The sequence below is a fragment of the Lutjanus erythropterus genome, chromosome 11, assembly GCF_056507025.1.
Source record: "Lutjanus erythropterus isolate fLutEry1 chromosome 11, fLutEry1.hap2, whole genome shotgun sequence".
In the NCBI taxonomy this organism is placed as follows: domain Eukaryota; kingdom Metazoa; phylum Chordata; class Actinopteri; order Lutjaniformes; family Lutjanidae; genus Lutjanus; species Lutjanus erythropterus.
In genome coordinates, this window is record NC_139327.1 from 29,624,884 (window position 1) to 29,644,087 (window position 19,204).

Genomic DNA, 19,204 nt, shown 5'->3' on the forward strand with positions numbered 1-19,204 from the left:
CGGACAGAACAAGCTTCTCCTCCTTTTTACTTGGTTACCAGGGAGACAAGTCACCAGCTAATATATGACTGGTTGCATGAAAAGGAGTGACGATGTGGACACAAGCACCTTTTCTAAAAGTAAAGAGATTTTCAAGCTCGGAGCAGCCGCGCGAAGAAGTCGGAGCGCTCTGAGCACATTTTCTCCAGGCGGCTGCATGCTGCCACATAGCTCTCTCAGTGTACAGGAAACCCACTCACACAGACAAGTGCCTTCAATTTTGAACCTTAACCGCCTGTAATCTCTCTCATCAAAACTGGTGCAGCAGAACCAGAGGTATCACCTCTCTGATTCCATACTTGGCCTGGGCAGTGTGGCTTATAAATAACATCTTGATATTTTTAGGCCGGGCTGTGGTATAAAATATATATCTTGATATGCACATTTTCTCCAAAATGACGTACAGCAAAGTCTCAAATAGCATAAACAAACAATGATCTCCTAATATATTTCAGGCCAAATACCTCGGTATTGACATTGCGACAATATTGTAGAGATGACTTTTGGTGCTTTCACAATAAACATAATGGCATTTTTGAATAATCAGTGATGTAGATATAATGACCTAGTGGGTAAAGGCAAATAGAACAGCTAGAACAGTCTGGTAAGTTCAGAAAATCACATCACTTTACTTCTTAAAACCAGGAAAATACAACAGTCAGCGTCATATCACAACATAACAAAAGTTAAAACAAAATCTTGTCTCATATGATGATATCAATATATCATTGATATACTGCCCAGCCCTATTCCATGCATTCTTCTTTTAGTTCAAAATTACCCATGATGCATCTCCACTGTTGACAGTTCAGGTGGAGATTCAAGTGTGTAATGACAGTAGCAGCTAATACAGCCCGAAGTCGTGGCACTGGACTCAGCCAGAGGTGACGAGCGGGTTACAGAGGTCTGATAAGCTCCACATCTGCAGATTATTAAAATTTATTTTTAAAATTTGTAGACTCAAGTGACATCACTTGAGGCAATTTATCAGATTTTCCACTTTTTTTCCACATTTGCTGTTGTACTCCCATGGACTTGTAAACAGACTTTGATGTGTAAAATCAATGGCGTTTCCCTGTAAGAGCTCTGCTGTTACACACTAAAGAGAGGACGCTACCTGAATGGAAGATAAGACGGTTAAGACTGAACGAACACCTGAAACAGACAACATCAGCTGTCTGTATCCACGAGACCAAAACTGGCCACAGCACAGAACAAGCAGGAGTTACAGTCATTCAACAGGAGCGGCAGGGCAGCTGGAGAAAGATCAAAGAGACCGTTCACACCCAACAGCAGACAGAGACAAAGTTTACCATCTCTCCCTGAAATATAACCACCAATAATCAGGTTTCATCACAGCTGAGCCAGCTCCATTTGCTGCTGAACACAGTGAGACGTGGTTGAAATCTCCCGAAGCTGGTAAGTGGACAGTTGAGCTTAAATTGTTGGAGTTTTGTTTTGGGATTGTAGCTGTGCCAAAGTGCATTGAACTGTTAATACTTACTTGATTTTTGAATATTGTGAATAAGAGCCATAGTTAGAACAAAATTCTGGAAGAAATTTAAGATTTCTTGCTACTGGAAGATGTGATGGTGCTCAGACTTAATAAAATAATTTGCTCCTGGAATCTGAGATGACAAGTTGCAGCAGGTATTCACAATCAATTATTAAGGGAAAAAAATATTTTGCTATATTTGTACAGGATGCCATGTTTGGTTCTTCTATTGTAGTTTTCCTTGCAAATTTCAGATTTTAGTAGGACAAACCTGGTTGAATCTGTTTTTGGTGAATCTTTCCTCCATGATTTTTTAAATATGTCTTGCACTGACATGTCAGTGTGTCGTGTGAATCTCTCAGTTGTATCTGGTTCTCCACCAGTACAACCAAAACGCAACTGCTTTCATTGAAGTTGGCATGATTAAGTGTTTCTGATCTCTCCTCATGCCCTGGAAGGCAGCTCACTGACCTTGTGGCAGAGCGTTATCAAAGGCTGGGGCCAGAGGAGCAGCTTTCTGTAAGCTTTGAAGCCTTAGGGCTGTGTTACACAGTCAGGCTTAGCATGCAGCATTTTAAACAGCAGTGGATCTCAACAGGCGGTTTCTAGCAGAGTGAATGGAGCTTGAGGCTACCTGAAGGTGTGAAGCCTTTTCTCGCCTTCAGCTCGTACAGAGTGATGCAGCCAGATTCCTAAGCAGAGCAAAGAAGGGAGCGAAGGAGCATTTTCACATTACCAGTGGATTTTAGAATTGATTTGAAAATTTTACTTAATATTTTTTTACCTCATGAAATGCCACAGAATGACTCCTGCTTATATTTGTGAGCTTTCACACACTAAGCAAAACATTTTTAGTTGTGACCATTGGCACAAACTGATAAACTGAAGATTAAAGGTGAATGCATGTTTGCTGTCAGTAGTCTGAACTTTTTGCTGTACTTACTGCTTGTCCCCTGTTTAACATTACCTCTGATGCTGCGTTTCAGACAACTAAGAACTTAAACATTTCCAAGCTCCTACTTGAACGTCACCCAAAGTTGGAGTTCCTACTTGTAAAGCAGGAGTGAATCCATCAGTTATCTGACATCACACAACAATGATGGCACCCATATAAGTGCCCTTTGTAAATGCTTAACCATCAATAAAAAAGCAATATTTGCCTCTATTTAATTAAAATAATACTTAATAACCCGTTCTGCATGTAAATTTATGCCAAAACATGTTGCCAATGTTATTATGGAATAATTATTTAGATACACAGCATAAAACTATGCCTCATATCTTGTTTCTTCCCCTCATCTATTTCATTTATATATGCAAGGAGGCTGTACTGCTGAGAGTTCAACTGTGTGTACACTTGTCAAAGAAACATCAGTCTGTCAGGGTCAGCCACGTTTTCATCGCACCTGAAAGCTCAAAAGTCAGAAGATGAAGACTTCAATAGGAAATTCCAACCTCTGAATTTCACTGGAATGATAAAGCCAAAAAGTCAAGTTATCTTTTTTATAGTTGATACAGTATCTGGCCACACATAAACGTGTCTTAAAAAACACTGGTTTTGTGTAGCTTTAAACACAAATATGACCTTGAAAGAAGTGTAGCGCTGCTTCTGAAATTCCACACCGACACAAAATTTAGTGCGCTAAAAAAGTACTTGAAATTTTTCAGTGTGTCCTTAACCTCAGTATGAAACCAATATTAAGTGAAATGCATATTATTTCCAGGGTAAAATGCAAACACTGGACACTAGTTTCATGATGGGAGGGAACCATTAGTCCCATTAGAAATCCAAGATATATTTGATGTCTGTTCATAAATTTTAAAAGTTTTCCATATTTGGGATACGACTATTTGCAGCAGTGCTGTGTGGAAAACTTTAACATTAATACCAACAAATACATTTAAAGTTGTTTAAACTGCACTTTATCCCATGAGGATGTGATTTACACATTACAAAGCCTGAGGATGTGTTAGTAAGTGAGCAAAGCTACAGTTATAAACTCATCTCCCACCTGTAACGACACCTTTCAAAAACACAAAGCAGCCCTGATGTTTTTAACCTTAATTTGTTTGATCTAAAACGTGAAGTAAGCATCACAGTATCAAAAGTGCTGATAAATCCCTCTGGATTAGTACAGTTAGGTCGCAACTGGTTTCATCTGAGTGAGCTCAGACACAGCAAGTGACGTGTTGTGTTTGATCACTTCTCAAAAACTATGAGTCCAAATCCCATCTATCAAAAGTTTTTTGATGTCTGGAAAGTCTCTCTGGAGAATCCATCAGCGTGCACCAACACAGGCCAAAAACTCCTGCGGCACAAAGCTCGTAAACTACAGCGAGAATCAGAATGCTTCCCTCAGGAGTCTGCGTTACTCTGCCGGTCACTTTGGGAGCGAGCCAACCATGACTTCCAGGTCCGTCCTAAATCTACAAATGAGACCTGGTCCGGCTGCTAAAACACTTAAGTGGCTGTTGCATGTTGGGATATAACCGTAATCGTTTGCTGGTGGACAGAAAAGGCCCTTGTCTTGGATCTCTCTCAGTACCTTGAAGCATCTTGGAAACAGACAGCAGCCTAAGAAGAAGAAGAAGAAGGGATTGTGTGTAGTGAGCCAGTATTAGGTTTGGAGCGGAGCTGTGTGTGCAGAGCCAGGTTGACGCTGATCCAACAGGGTGGGTCTGTCTGCTGCATGACTCGGCCCGTCTGGCCCGCAGCTACAAACCCCTGTAGGTGTAAAGAGTGTGTGTATGCAAGCCATGCATGCCTCTGTCAGAATGCATGTGGGTGATAAAGTATTTTGTGTGTGCGCACAGCCATGTGTGTGCATGTAAGTGGTGGTGAAGCATGCAAGCCGACATCACCGTGTGCAGATATATATATATGTGTGTATATCTGTGTGTGAGTGAAAGAGAGAAAAAGAGGGATCTTATAACCAGGCAGGCACAGCACCAGAGTCGGTGTGTCGCTCTTTCCATGTCTCTGTCCTCTCTTTGACCCTACCTAACGTTGCGTAACACAAGAGACCGTTTCATGCCAGATGAGCGTCTGGGTGGGTGCACGATGCAAAGGGTTGAGGGGGTGGAGGAGGGTGCTGGAAAGGTGCAGGAGGTTATGTCTAAAACAATCAGATGAATGTAAAATGAGAAATGAACTGAGGAGGAGGGAGGAGAGGAGAGTCAAATGTGTCTCTCTCTGTTGTCTGTTCTCTTTTCTTCAGCTGAACTGAACGTGCTGGTGATGAAAAGAGAAATTATTGTGGGGAGAAGCTGCAGTAGAAGGAAAAGTCACACAGTACATATAAACGTACATATACTGCACGGATAAATATGCACACAGAGTTATGACCAGCTATTGCGACGTATGTACATGCATGCATCCACATGTGCATGGATTCACACACAAATTACAATAATGGAAAAATGAACTCTGCAAAGTCCAATGATGCCTGCCATGAGGCTCTATGACAAAAGGTTCATAGGTTATGAAGAAAATGATTTAATAATAATAATAATAATAATAATAATAATAATAATAATAATAATAATAATGAAGAAACTCTGCTGAGTTCAATGATGCCTCCTACAAGAGTCTATGACAAACGGTTCACGAGTTTGGTGATGTTATGTGAATGCATTTTGAAATTGTGCACCTTTTTGTGATAGGCCATTCCCATTACCATGCTTTTTGGGGAAAATCCTCCATAATTTGCCTTTAAATGTGAAAACTTTCTGGGTTCTTTACTCCTCTGTGCAGTAAGCTGAATATCTTTGGTTGTGGGCAAAACAAGTGGACGTCATCTCGGGCTTTGAGAAACAGTGATCAACATTTTTCTCCACTGACTGACATTTTATGAACCAAACAACTGACTGATTAATCGAGAAAATAATCTTAGTTGCAGCCCTCGAGATGAGCCTTGCAATCAGGTTAACACTGCAACGTTTGAGGTCATTTTTGCTATTTTGCTTCACATTTGAGGCGTTGCACCAATTTTACATGTCAAATTTTACAAGTTTTTACAATTTACAAGTCACACAGAGTGCTGCACAGCCAGTAAAAATAGTTTTATAATGTCTTCTGCGGCTCTGGAGGAATTTTGTCAAGTCTGACAAAGTATCTTGGATGCTACATATTTATAACAGAAAGCCTGTGTAACAAACTGGGGGTGCAGAGTTTGAAGAGCTCTGACATTTACCAGGCAGGGAAAAGATGTGATCGGGTTGCATTATGGGAAGCATACCATCCAGAGATACTGGAGCTTGAACTATATTAGGCTTTAAATCAAGATATCCCTTCCTCTCAGTTTCAATTATTACTTTTTATTGCTTTAATCTCTCTCTTGTAAATCCCACAACTTTATGAATGTGTAACACTAAAGCGCTGGAGTTCACCCTTTACAACTATAAGATTAAAATGGAATGTAAATCGAATAACGTAAAACAACTGAATCTGATGCTTTAAAGACCAGATAAAAGTTATAAGTATTGCTCATAAATTGAGGAAAATCTGAGGTATTAAATTCAGAGATTGAAGAGATCCTGAGATGATATTAAGGGATTTGTGTATAGATTAAGAGATCAAGAATAAGATTATAGCGTATGAAATATTATAGAATATCCATTAGTTTTTGTCTTTCTATTTTTATCTCTGATGAATGTCATTATTATAGCAGCACAAACTCTAAGTTCGCTTCATCATGTCGGTTAGATGCCTGCAGCCTGATAAATGTGTTAAAATTGCATTTTTGATCCAACTTCTTTTATGTCAAAAATGATGTACACCAAACATTTTGAAAGTTTTTGTTATTTTGTTTTTTTGTTTGACAAGATTTTATGCAGCGACATGATATTCCAAGATGTTCTCACTCCCAACTTGTCAAATACGGCAACATGCTCAGTGGCCCTATGCTTCAAACTAAGGTGCCCTACATGCCCCTTTAGTGTCATTTTTCTTAGTGCAGCAATAATAAATAATAAATAGATATGCAACATCTGGTTAGACTTTAAAAATAAAGCTTGCTGAGAAACATTCAGCCTAACAAATTATGTTTTGTAGGTGCAGAACGAGAGAATTTAAGTGAACTTTCTTGGAGTGGTAACAATAATAAACTCATGGTTAACATTTACCCCTTTTCCGTACACACGTGCTGAGCATGGGTCAAAGCTGTAAAACGATTAAAAAATGCTTCAATTCCTATGAATTCTTCACAATAAAAGTCCCCCATTATTTTGTTATGCTAAAATTGTTTGTTAAAATCTTTTATTATGAAACAGAAAAATCAGAAAATGTTGGGTTTTCATTAGTGGGAACTTAAAATCACTCCCTTACAGCTGAAAGCAACATGAAACAGTAAAATAAATCGGATACCTCAAAGTACAAACAGCAACACGTGAGAGAAACTAAACCTCAGACCACAGAGATTCAGTTAGAAGCTACGAAAGTGCTGAAAGCTGAACTCAGCGAGACCTTTAAAACCGGAGGGACATCATCCAGTTTGCAGCTATCTGCGAGACGGCACATCAGCCCACTTGGAGGTGAGTTGGCTCGATTAAGCTCCAGTCCAGAGAAGGTCCTTCTTGGGCATGACTCGGCACCATTCAGTGCGTTAAAAACAGTAAAAAAAAGTCATGGTTTGTTACTCAAGTTAAGTTACTCAACTAAAGTTACTGCCTACGTTAAAAAGAAGTCAACACTGACTGTTGGCTTTACACGAGACAAATAGTGATCTCATGGGTGAAAGTCCCTATTTGTTTGATCCATCCATCCATCCACCCCACCTCCTTGCAGACATTCTTGCATTTTATACTACATCACCTGACTTCAACCACACATAAAAACATTACACTAGTGGGGTACTTCAAGAGATAACACGAGATGTGTGTTGGATATTCATAAAATAAAAGAGATAGCTTGTTTGTCTTGCAAAGAGATTTCTACATGTTACGATCAACAAGTAATTTATGAAAACTAGAATTACTGTCTCGTGGTCATTGCCCTTTAGATCCATATCTGTCCAGACTCATATAATGTATGTGTTAAAGATTTAGAAATAACCGAATATAAGATATAAAGTGTATTCTTGAGTTATGGCTGAAACTGTGGTTTGTCACAGGAGCCTTGACCTTTGACCACCAAATTCTGATCACTTCATCCTTTTAAGAAATTTCATCAAGAGGGTTCCTGAGATATCACGTTCACGAAGAATGGGACAGACATGAGCTTACAGTGATCTTTGACCACCAAAATCTAACCAGTTCATCGTTTAGTCCAAATGGATTTTGTATGAAATTTCGAAAAAATTTTCATCAAATGCTCTTGAGAAATTTTGTTCACAAGAATCGGACAACTGGAAAACAAAATGCCTCTGGCCGTGGACTGTCGCCAGTGTGGAGGCATAGTTATGAGACAGGGTTTGGACTGCAGCGCATCAATGAAAATCACAAGTTACCAAGTCTTAAGTGAAAAGGATCAAAGCCTTAAAAAACTAAAAACTGACTTCATAAATAATGTGTTTCTTGGACGACTGTATTGAAAGGACATGAGTTAAGTAAAGAAATAAAAGTCGGGAGAAGAGTCCAAGATTCATTTTGTGGTTCCTTCCAACTACAGTCTTCTGTTAAATAAATAATAAAATCAAAGAAAGTGGAGAAGTTGGAAGATTTCTTTGGTGGGTTATGTGGATCTTGGCATTTATGAGCCATGGATGTGAGTCAACACAGGCTGCAAAAAAAGACTATAGGACATCCATAGATGTTGGCAGTCTGACATAACAGAGATACAAGTGAGCCTCATCTGCCAAATAACTTTCGTGTCTTTAGCTTCTTCAGACGTGGAAAAGTCTTCTCTTTAACCTTTCCCTGCCAGGATTTTCACAGCACTGTGAAAGCAACCTCTGGTCACAAGCTTGTTTATACATACAGTATACTTTCCCTTCATTCTTTACTTTGCTTCGAAACTTCCTACCCGCTCTTTTCAAACAGAATGGAGCACCAAGGGGGGTTTGAGGAAAGAAAACAAACTGTGAAAGTGTAACCTGTAGCCAAGGAAAACTTGCTGATGGGTTTTCCTCCCCCTCGCCTCAGCACAGAGTGTACCAACAGAGTTTACCTGACAGATATCAGTCCTCAACCATCCAAACCTGCAGCTACAGGCTCGAGGTGCTGCCACTGCTGCTCTCTGTGCGGGAATGACTGTCCAAAAACTTCCCTCTAAACCCCTACTTTCTCACTCTCTGGTCTTTTCTTTATTCAACTTTCCCATAAATACCCCTCCTTCTCTTCTCTTACCCGCCTTCTACATTTGAGAGTGCTCAGTAGTGAAAGAAGATATATAAAACACATGTTAGCTGCTCATAATCAAAACTTCCCCTGGCTCTCCCCTTTTTCTTAAGTGGACTGTTTCATAAGTGTACTGTTCTCTTCTGCTCCGAGGGCCTCCTGGGTGTGGGACTGCTGACCTGCTGGGCCGAGTGTGCTGCCAAGTCTTTACCGTGAGAGAGTGAAAGAGAGCAGAGGGCAGGGCACAGAGCGGCACCGTGCCATCAGACACTCTGCCAGCCTTGGCTGGAGCACCGATGTACTGACGGGAGGGAAAAGACTAACTGCAATTGTTCGACTCAAGTAGTTATAGATGTGAAAACATACGAGAGGAAATGAGTAAGGAAAAGGGATTCTTTCACACCTGCATCAGCCCCGGCTCTCCCCTGTCTCCTGTCCCGGGCAGAGCGCTGGCACTTCAGCCCCGATTCATCCACCTCCTCCGCAGGCTTCAGCACCTCTCCTGCAGTCTTTAGCTCTTTTCTTAAAACTGTAAAGTCCAGTCCTGCTCCTTTTCGCTCTGTGCTTACAGAGGCTAAGGCCTCCACCCTGCACTCCTCCTCCTCTCTGACAGTAACCTATTTTCACCCACCTCCAGCTCTCTCCCTGCTCGCCTGAACTTCTGCAGACTTCTCCAGCTAAAAACCCCGACCCTTTGCCTCAGGACTCACCTCATCCAAAACCCAGCAAGAGAACGTAAACACAGCAGTTTAAGTCCTCTGTAGTGGATCCAGTACGGAGTACATTTTTTATGGTGTATTTGACCACCACATTTCAAATGTGATTACACAGATGTAGCTGTAGATGAGTAAAGGTTAACTACTTTTCAATACCTTACACTGAGAAATATAAAAAAAATTCTATAAATCCTTTTTATTTGACAAAACAAGTCAAACCTCTCCAACATATCAGCATAAAATGTCTTTACCTAAGCATTTGACGCCTTCGGTACTTGAGCCTTTTTGATGCTGGCTATTACTGCCTTGCGTTTAAAGTTTCTGCTATAAACAACAGCTAGTGTTATGTTGTGTTGGAACAGTTTGACATTTTATGAGTTATTCATTCTCTTGCCGAGATTTAGATGAGAGGACTGATAATGTCTGCTACAGCTGGGAGGCGATTGGCTTTGCTTAGCATGAAAACAGGCCACAAGGGGAAACAGCAAGCCTGGCTCTGTCCAAAGTTAAACTTCCCCTTCAGACACATTTTAAAGTATGTAAAAATTCTCTCCTATGATTAATATTTAACATGGTTTTCACATATAACATTTCTTTTGAAAGTGGCTGGAAGCACATCTACTCCTTTCTCATTGTGAAGTTCTGGATCTGGCCTCGCGCCCGGCTCACCGCAGCTGTTTGAGGTACAAAAGATATGAACGAGCACAGCGCATCAAGAGGGTTGGTGTTAGAGGAAACATGGGAAACATTCAGCCAACATGTTTGAGCCTCAGACCCAGACTCAAATGAAACGAACAGACAAATCAGAATGGTACGTGTTGTTCTTTGTTTAGCTCGTTGGCCTTTAACTGGCGGTGGCTAACACAGCTAATGCTAATTGCTTGATTCCACTGAGGATGTCACGTCTGCGTCATGGTTTTAATCCATCTTACAGACAACTGCATGCCCCACCAGGAGCATTTCAGAAGCACTCTAGAATTCAGATTTTGTCGATTTGGTCCTCTTTTCTTTGATTTTTGATTTTTGTGCTCCAACCACGGACGAGTAGGCTATGTTGTTGTTTCATACTGTCTGTTTTTATGATCGTCAGTCTGCACAGGATGTTTTATTTTGAAAACTGACCAGATTTTCGATTCTGTTTTTGTTTCTGACCTCCTGCTTGCTTGATCTGTGCAGCTTGACGTGGCATCCATCAAAATAGACCCGGTGCATGTTTGAAGCAGAACGCAGAGCTGCTTCTGGGAAACGTTGATCGTGGAATCACAAGCATTGTGTAGAACGACTGTGATCAGCGGACGAAGCCGTAACTCTCACTCTCTGTACTGACAAGTCTGCTCTGCGCTGCAGGTTTCAGATTTCTTCGCCTGCATCACAGTGACTGAATTTGCTTTGTATCAAATCTAGCTTGCCTGGTCGAAATCTCAGATTTTAGAGATGTTCACAGACATCAGCTCCCTCAGTACAGGAATGTGATATTCCCTCTTTAGTGACAAACTTTGCACAGATACAAGCCAGTGTAGTAAAGGAAGGTCAGACATTTAAGGGGAGATAAGCATAAGAAAAACACATATTTGAGCAGATGAAATCTTTAAACTTTTCAAAAATTAGCACATTATATATCCTGTTTTGTGGTTTTGGAGGGAATGGAACATCTACTGCTGGAATTAGTTGCTTGAAGTCAATAGCTGACCTGTTTTTGAGTCAACTGGCTGGTTTAAGTCCAGCAAGTATGGAGAGTGGACTGGTAGGTGCCAGGCCATCTCATGCACACTAAGTGTTGCCCTTGAGCAATGCATCAAACTGCTCGGGGCTCCTCACTATCTGTTCATGTAGGCGCAGCCCCGTTGCTCTAACCTCTCTCTAATGCATGTCTATAGGTCCTGTTTGTGCACGTGTGTGTATTTCAGGCCTGTGTGTGTATAAAGTTAAATCAGAGTGGGAAAAAAAGTGATTTCCCCAAGAGGGATTAACAAAGTATGCCGTCTTCTTCTTAACATGACTAATGGGAATGTTTTCAGTATTTACAACATATTTTCTGGCTCACGTCTCTGAGATTTAGCTCCACACATAACTTATTTAAAAGGGCTGCTTTATGACTTTTTTTTTTTTTTAAACCAATATAAAGCAAGTCTGCCCCAGTGTGAATGATGGTTCGTGACATGTAGGGTTGTAGTGGTTTTTAAAGGGCAGTCCTGTGGTAGACCTTCCCAGCTGGTGCAGGGATTTGCACTGGCAACCTTTGCAGCCTCTGACTCTGTCCAGCAGCATCAGTATGGTCTTGCTGTGACTCCACACACACAGACACACACACACACACACACCCCTCCACTGCATCTTTCACCTGATTGGAAAACATCACACAAACCCCCAAAAAACAAAGCAACATTTAGCAGCTAACTTACACTGCCCAATCACCATGCCACACATTGCTTCGACATGTTGCATGCTGATTGGATGAGTGATGTGGGTGAAAGGGGAGGAGGTGGTGGTGGTGGGGGGGGGGTTTGGGGCGGCACTCAAGAGAGGAGCACAGAAATGGAGAAAGCTCACCAGTGCATTAGGGACAGCACGGTGCAATTCGTTCCATTGGCAGCACTTCAAAGAGGAAGAGGAGGGGGATAATCCACCCCAACATTAGCCCCCGGATTCTTCCACCACCAACATGCACATGCACAGACACACGCATACATACACACATTTATTCACAAAAGCAGCAGGCTGGAGGGTTTGGTCGTGGGGTCTGATTGGGTTGGGGTCTAGGGATGACGGGATGGAAGGATGGAGGGGATTTTTCAATTTGCCAGCAAATCAGAGATGATTGGAATACTCTCTCGTGCACGGATACACACACTCCCCTCGACACACACACATAGACAAACACAATGCCACACACACAACACACACAGCCATCTCTGCGGAAAAGACCTCACACTTGAACCCAGAGAAGAAAAAAAAGACAAAGAACATTTGCTCACAATGCTTAACAGAGCCAAAACACAGTAATATGGGTTAAAAATACGGGTCAGCAATCAACACTGAGGCCTTCTGTTTCTTACAGGTGGTAAATCTGTTGTGTACGTATGAGAAACAGAAGCAGATATCGGGAGAAAAAAAGATGAAAGAGGAGGAGCGCAGAGGGAAGGAAAGTGAAGGAGACAGGAGAAGAGAAAGTGAGCTTGTATATCGACAGCCGCTAGCATCAGTAGCGGTGAGCTGTCAACACTCAGCCAATACTTGACCAATTGATGATCAATCCTCCTCATGGGAGACCTGCCAGCAGCAAACACGATCAATCGTCCTCTCTGTCAGGCCTTCGAGCGGCGTTAAAGAGGAACGCTGCTCGATCAGAAGCAGCCTGAGACTCAACAACTTGTTGTCATTTCCTCACTCCGAACCGCCTCTGAACACGGTAAATATGCCGTCGCCCACCGATGATACGGACCATCAGTTACAAATGTCACCATGTTTTGATCTGCAATTGTAACATCACTTTCAGATTAATAAGCGTTATTTTGAAAATGTCACAACACAGATATGAGCCCTGACAAAGTCCAGCCTGTAGCGTTTGAGATCCCGTTTGTAAGTCGGCAGAGAGAACTTGATGCATGACAGCAAAAGTGAAAGATCTGTCAAAACATCATCAACAAGGGATGGTTCAAAATCAAAAATACATGTTTTCACTCTGGTTTGTAGTGCAGTTTATTCATCTGTACTGTTTTGGTGTAAGTTGCATAGTTTTGGAGATACTATCTGTAGAGATTTCTGCCCTCTCTCCAATTCAGTGAAGCTAGATGGGACTAGTCCTGTGGTGCTTAAAGTGCTAAAAAGTACATTTGAAAAACTCAAAACCAGTGTCTCTTTCCAGGAATCATGACTTGGTTACTCAAGTCCCTCACAGATGACTGGATGAATAAACAGCAATACAAACGAGGGGAAAATATGTAGTTTAGATTTTCGGGTGAATGGTCATGTGCAGTTTGACACACACTTTCACAAACAAAAATGCAAATAAAGAAATGCTGAAAGTTGAACACAACACAACAAATGTTGCAAAGTGACATCACTGTGTGGTGCACATGCATCCACAGGAGTAATCGGTTATGTGACAAAGCGTGGAGGAAGCGCGGCAGCTGGATGAGTATTACAGAGAGGCCAGCTTTTGGAAGGACACACTACAGTTTCAACACCTTCCAGCTTAAAGACTTTTGTTTGAAAACCAGCTCTTTATTTCAGGATCCATCCAAAATCCGTCTAAACTGAACTGAAGAAACAAGACGGAGCTCGTCACTCAGAAGTAATGCTAGGTAATACAAAGTAAGTATCTCATACAACCCCACTGCTTAGTTGGTTTTACTCAATTTCTATATTATGCACAAATAAGTAGGATCAACCACACAGTATTACAGCTGCAATCAGAAAGCAGTGAAAACAGAGTTACAAGTTTCTCAAAGTCCAAGGTGATGTCTTTTTGTCAGTCCAAAACCTAAATATATTCTTTTTAATATAACAGAAATTAGGCAAAAGCTGGAAATCTCCATATTTGGGAAGCTGAAAATAGAATTTTCCGCATTTTTTTCCAAGAAAAAATTACAATAAACGCATTATCAAAATAGCTGTAGATTTTTTTTTTGTCAATCGATTAAATCATAGCAGCTCTAGACATGCTATTCTATTATACTGTGTTGTATCGGTCTGACAATAACTAATATGTTTATGTTTACATTGTCAGATACACAACACTCTTATTATCAGCCTCATCGATGATGCAAATACAGCTGTGTTTGTGGTGCTTTAGATGCTGTTAGGTCGACGTTTCAGCTACTGACTGTCTTCAATTGTTTTACCTTTTATTGACGGGATAAACAGAGTTAACCTTAGAGACTTGAAGTGGTATGGCCCACTTCTACAACACACACATCAATAATGGATGGTCTGGAGGGAGAAGAGTTATAGAGTGCACAGATACACTGAGTGGTCAGGAGGTTAGCAAGGCCTGCAACGATCAATAAACCCTGACCACTGGAGACCAGTGTGGTACGTCTACAGTTACACAGGTCTATAGGAAACAAACATCTCCGGAGCGGATTGTTCCAGTCACAGAAAATAAAATATATTATAAGCAAACTACAGACTCACAACCTAGGTTTAGGTCTCTCAATTATCTTTTCCACCTCTAGTGGCACACTGAACAGTTTTTAAACTGTTAAACCCCACTTGTTAAAGACTGAGTAGTATCCACTTTGTGGGAAATTATTTTTCACTCCATTTTAAAGTTAAGAGGTGAGAAATTGTTCTCTAAAAGCCAAATTAACCCGGTGGGATGCTAGGCAAAGCACGCTGATCCGTCGGTCTAATCAGAAATCCTTAAGTCCACTCCACTGGTATTACCAGCTGAGGCTAAATAGGAAAACCAACGAGCAATTAAAATATGTCGTCCAATTATTTCCTGTGTTTGTATATTATTCTTTTGGTTTGTTAGAGAATAGTGGGTCATTTGGTTGATACGCAGCCACCTAATTGCCAAAAGGTTCTCCCACTGTGAGCCAAATTAAATCAACCAAGCTGAACCAAACCAAGGCAAGCCAACTGCACCGTATCAAATCACATGCCAAAGAAATGAAGGAAAAAAGTATTTAGGACAGCAGATTATTTGGTTTATCTTACAGTCTGCTGAAAGAAAATACATTTAAACTGGTTGTTAAGAGGGTTTTGTGGAGGGAAACTTTTTCAACACAGATACTCTTTGGTAGATTTAGTATCAAAAAGTAAGCAAATACCATGTGATGTTTTTCAGATTGCGGTTGTGATATAAAACATTTGTCCAAACATGAGAAGCAATACAGCAGTCTAGCCGCCTGTCCTTGGCAAACCAGAGTTAACTGTATCCCCCTAAACTCGGGTTGCAGTGGATGTTTGGCTGTGGGCTGCCCGCTGTCATTCGGATTCTGTAGGGTAGATTGCAGGGTCAGAAAGAGGTTTTGAGAGCACCGCTGCAGCGAATGCCAATCAACTATCCGAGCACTGCGAACATGAGCCTGGAGTGAGGTTATAGGCATGCGTGCAACCAATCCCAAAAACCGAGCAAGGAAATTTACATAGTGGTTAGCATTCAGCTGCCAAGTGTGAGCTATGATACTGAAGGCAGTGGGAAAATACTTCACTATTCTGACTGACCTCAAAACTGTGCTACTGCAGTTTAGACTGAGGTGCTGGCTGAGCAGTAAGCATATATTAGATACCTGATACTGGTACAAGTTGCACAAAAGCTTTTTCTTTCATTTTTTATTTAATAGTTTATCAGTAAACTAATATTTTTGTTATTTTCAAGGCAGAAATAACTTTAATCTCCATTAACTAGACTTTGCCCTGTGAATAGGTAAGATGGTTAACCCTGCAGTATGGTTGGGCGACTGGACAAATCTATTGGCAGCTGTTTTTCGGGGGGCTGGTTTTGGGGCTTTTACTTTGGTAATTTAATGGCCTGCAGAGTGAGAGCTGGAGAGAGGAAACAGCCTCTAAAGTTGGAATATTTTCACATCTAAGTCAGTGAATTAAGGGTTTATTTCGACCAAAACAGAACTGGTGATGGAGCAATGATCTTGTTTTTCTGCTGAGTTTGAATGAAGCTAGAATGTTGAATGAGTTAAGAAGCAATTGAAAGTGTGTCTTAGTTCGGTAAAAGAGAGAAACATGAATTCAGAAAGTGTACAGCAGCAAACTCGCCACACACACACCTGAGAGTCAGGAGGAGGTGCACAGCAGTCGCTGGTTGATGGGATGACGGTCAGCAGGAAAACTTTTGTGTATCGTGCATCGGTGCCACTCCACTTTAACTTTACAGATCCCAAGAGACACACATATGCAACGTCTGTACTCTGGGTCACTTATGACTGGATCTGAAGTCTGTCTGTCCCCAAACCAGAAGACCAAAAACCAAAAACACTCCTGCCGATCTTCAGGAAAACTTGAGGTCTGATTTAACTCCTCAATGTCCGCCGAGTCCTCTGTGCAGACCGGCTTTTACATATCCCGAATAAACTGTCACAGCAACCACAGATCACAGGAAAAACCAAATGAATTCTGTGTGGTGGGTGGATTTCACTTTAATTTTCAACACTGGGCTATCATTCAATCACTCATTATATCATTCAGCTATTTCATTATGCCTTCATCCTTCAGGCTATTCATTCATTTGACATTAATATTCATGAAAGCCAAAATCAACTTTATATGATACTGTCAATGATCTTTTTAATTAACATTCTGAAAAATGTAAATTACCCCTTAAACATCAGCAAAACTCAGCATGGATCAAGCACAGAGTCTGCATACGCCCGTGTGTGTAAATGCACACACACACACAGACATACACACAATACGAAAGATGACCTCCAGTCTGAATAATGAACTCCACAAAGCAACGAGTTCAACGCTTAATACCAAACACACGCATCTCCTACTCACCCTCTCCAGGTCCTGTCGGAGGTGTGTGAAGAGTTTGAGGCGTCTGTAGAGGACGTCCTGCTCCTGCTGGGCCAGGTTGTCCACCTCGTCCCTCTTTAAGGTCACAAGAGGTCGATTAAAATTGGCCTTCCTCTTCAACTTCCAGAACTGATATAAGAAGTCCACCTTTAAGGAGAGACAAAATATTTACTTTCAGTTTTTTTAGCATTATAGTCTTCTCATGGAAGTCAGTAGATCAAGGCGTCAATGGCCTCAAATGAAACAGTAAAAAAACTAATTTAACAGCATTATTCCACTTAAGGTCTGACATATATTCTTAGATCCTGTGATTTCCTTCTCACCATCATTGTAATCCTTGACCATGAACATATAGGGATAGACGTCACCTTTTCTGTGTTACCACATTTGATTCAGGAGATAAAATACAGAATTTGGTTATGGTGGAAAGTATAATGGATGCCACAAGTCCTGAAAATGTTGTACAAATATACAAAGTTTCAATGCTTTTACGAAAAAATTAGGATAATATTCACACATCACCTGGACTAAAAGGGGTTAAAAGGTAGACACTGCAGGGTCTGTGATGCTCCCATGTCTTCAACCTTTTCTGTCTGTTTCTCTGTTTGGCTGTATGTATGTTTGTCTTTTGTTAAATGCATATAGTTTGGCAATATTCATAACTACCGATGGTTGGTTTCTGGATCACAAGCTAGTCTGACTGTGACTGAGTGTATTGGTTTGGACCAGCTATCTGTAGAGATACAACATAAAAACATCTTGAATATCATTCAAAAACATTTGTTTTTCCTTCTGTAACATTCACTTTTCACTTTCACTTCAGATAGCAGTAGCAGCAGTACGTATGAACATATTGTTAGTTGCAAGAAACATGCGTACCACCATCTGGAAGAAGCAAAGGTCATCTTCGATCAAACTGAAGCTTATGAACGTGGGAAGTTTTCAATATACAAGTATGGCACTGATATTCATCATAAGGTGCTGGAAATAATCATTTTTGATGAGAATTTTTCAAGTGGGCAGTAATTTGTTTGTGTTTTTGGGAATATCGTGGTGATATTTTAAAATATTACGGCCCCAGAATCTTGTTCTGCTACTTTCTCGTTTGTTTCAGGATACTCCTGACCAAATATCACACTTCTATGACTACTTACGCAATTGTAGCACCTTTATAATTGCAATAAGATAATTTCTCAAGAAACATCAAAAAGGTTTCGGGGTGCTCGTTATGGACTTGGCCAAAGGTATAAGCTAACTGGAAATAATGAAAAATTATAAAAAAAATAAATAAAAAAAAAACATTTGCAGAAAACATCCTGAGAGCTGGACTTGGTTCCAGGCCTATTATACATTTATCATTTTGTCTTTTTTAATTCTTTACATTGTTGACCAGTAGAGGTACCAGTGGCAATTTTCTATGGTGCACTTGCACTGCCGGTGTTTGGTTTCATCTTCCAAATGTGCAAATGAACATGGCATGAATTATAATCCAAATAATTCATGCTTGAAATCATGATCATGTACATCAATAATTAACAACATAATTCTGCTACACTTGAATATTTTAAACTGCATTGAATATAATTAGTAATAACAATTATTGCATTAAAGCATGTTACAAAGGTTTTAACCCTAAATATAAAAGGCTGTTTGCGTACGGCTGTAGCCTTCCTTTAGGATGAAGAAAAAGCTCTCGCCTGCAGCCACAACCATGTTTGGAAAGCAGAGGCCAGTTAATCACTGCGCGCTCTAAACAAATGCCTGTGATTTATCAGACAGTTTACCTGTGAATAGGGAGCACTTTATTTGATGCACTAGAGCCGGCACTCTAAATGCAACTCATCAATACCACATCTGATTAAATTTAATTAACTGTGGGAGAGAAACTCTTCATCTTAACTAATATGTGATTAACTGTGTATGTGAAATACAAGGTGAAGATGATGTCGTGCAGCAAATTGAGTGAACTTAGCATGTTTTTATTTATTATAATGTATTATTTATGTTTTTTATAATATTTTAAGCCAACATGAGTTCTTAAAGCTCTCCACAGATGTACTGTGTTTTGACAGATGAGGCCATGTTCTCCTGTCTTTAGTTGTTCGGCCCCAAGCAGCTTCGGCTTCTTGTTTTCACTGGACAGACACGTAACTTTCCATCTTCACGGTTCACTGAACTGTGTGTTCTGAGACACCCT

At 40.6% G+C, this 19,204-nt stretch overlaps 1 protein-coding gene across 2 annotated transcripts in view; it reads right to left on the reverse strand.

The window, feature by feature from the left end:
- The window catches only part of jade2 (jade family PHD finger 2), a 255,881-nt gene that overhangs the window by 74,778 nt on the left and 161,899 nt on the right, over positions 1–19,204 (reverse strand). For both annotated transcript variants that reach the window (XM_084729924.1, XM_084729922.1), the window contains exon 10: positions 16,990–17,154. In XM_084729924.1, the coding sequence (XP_084586050.1) occupies positions 16,990–17,154 (165 nt within the window). The remainder of the gene's footprint in view (positions 1–16,989; positions 17,155–19,204) is intronic.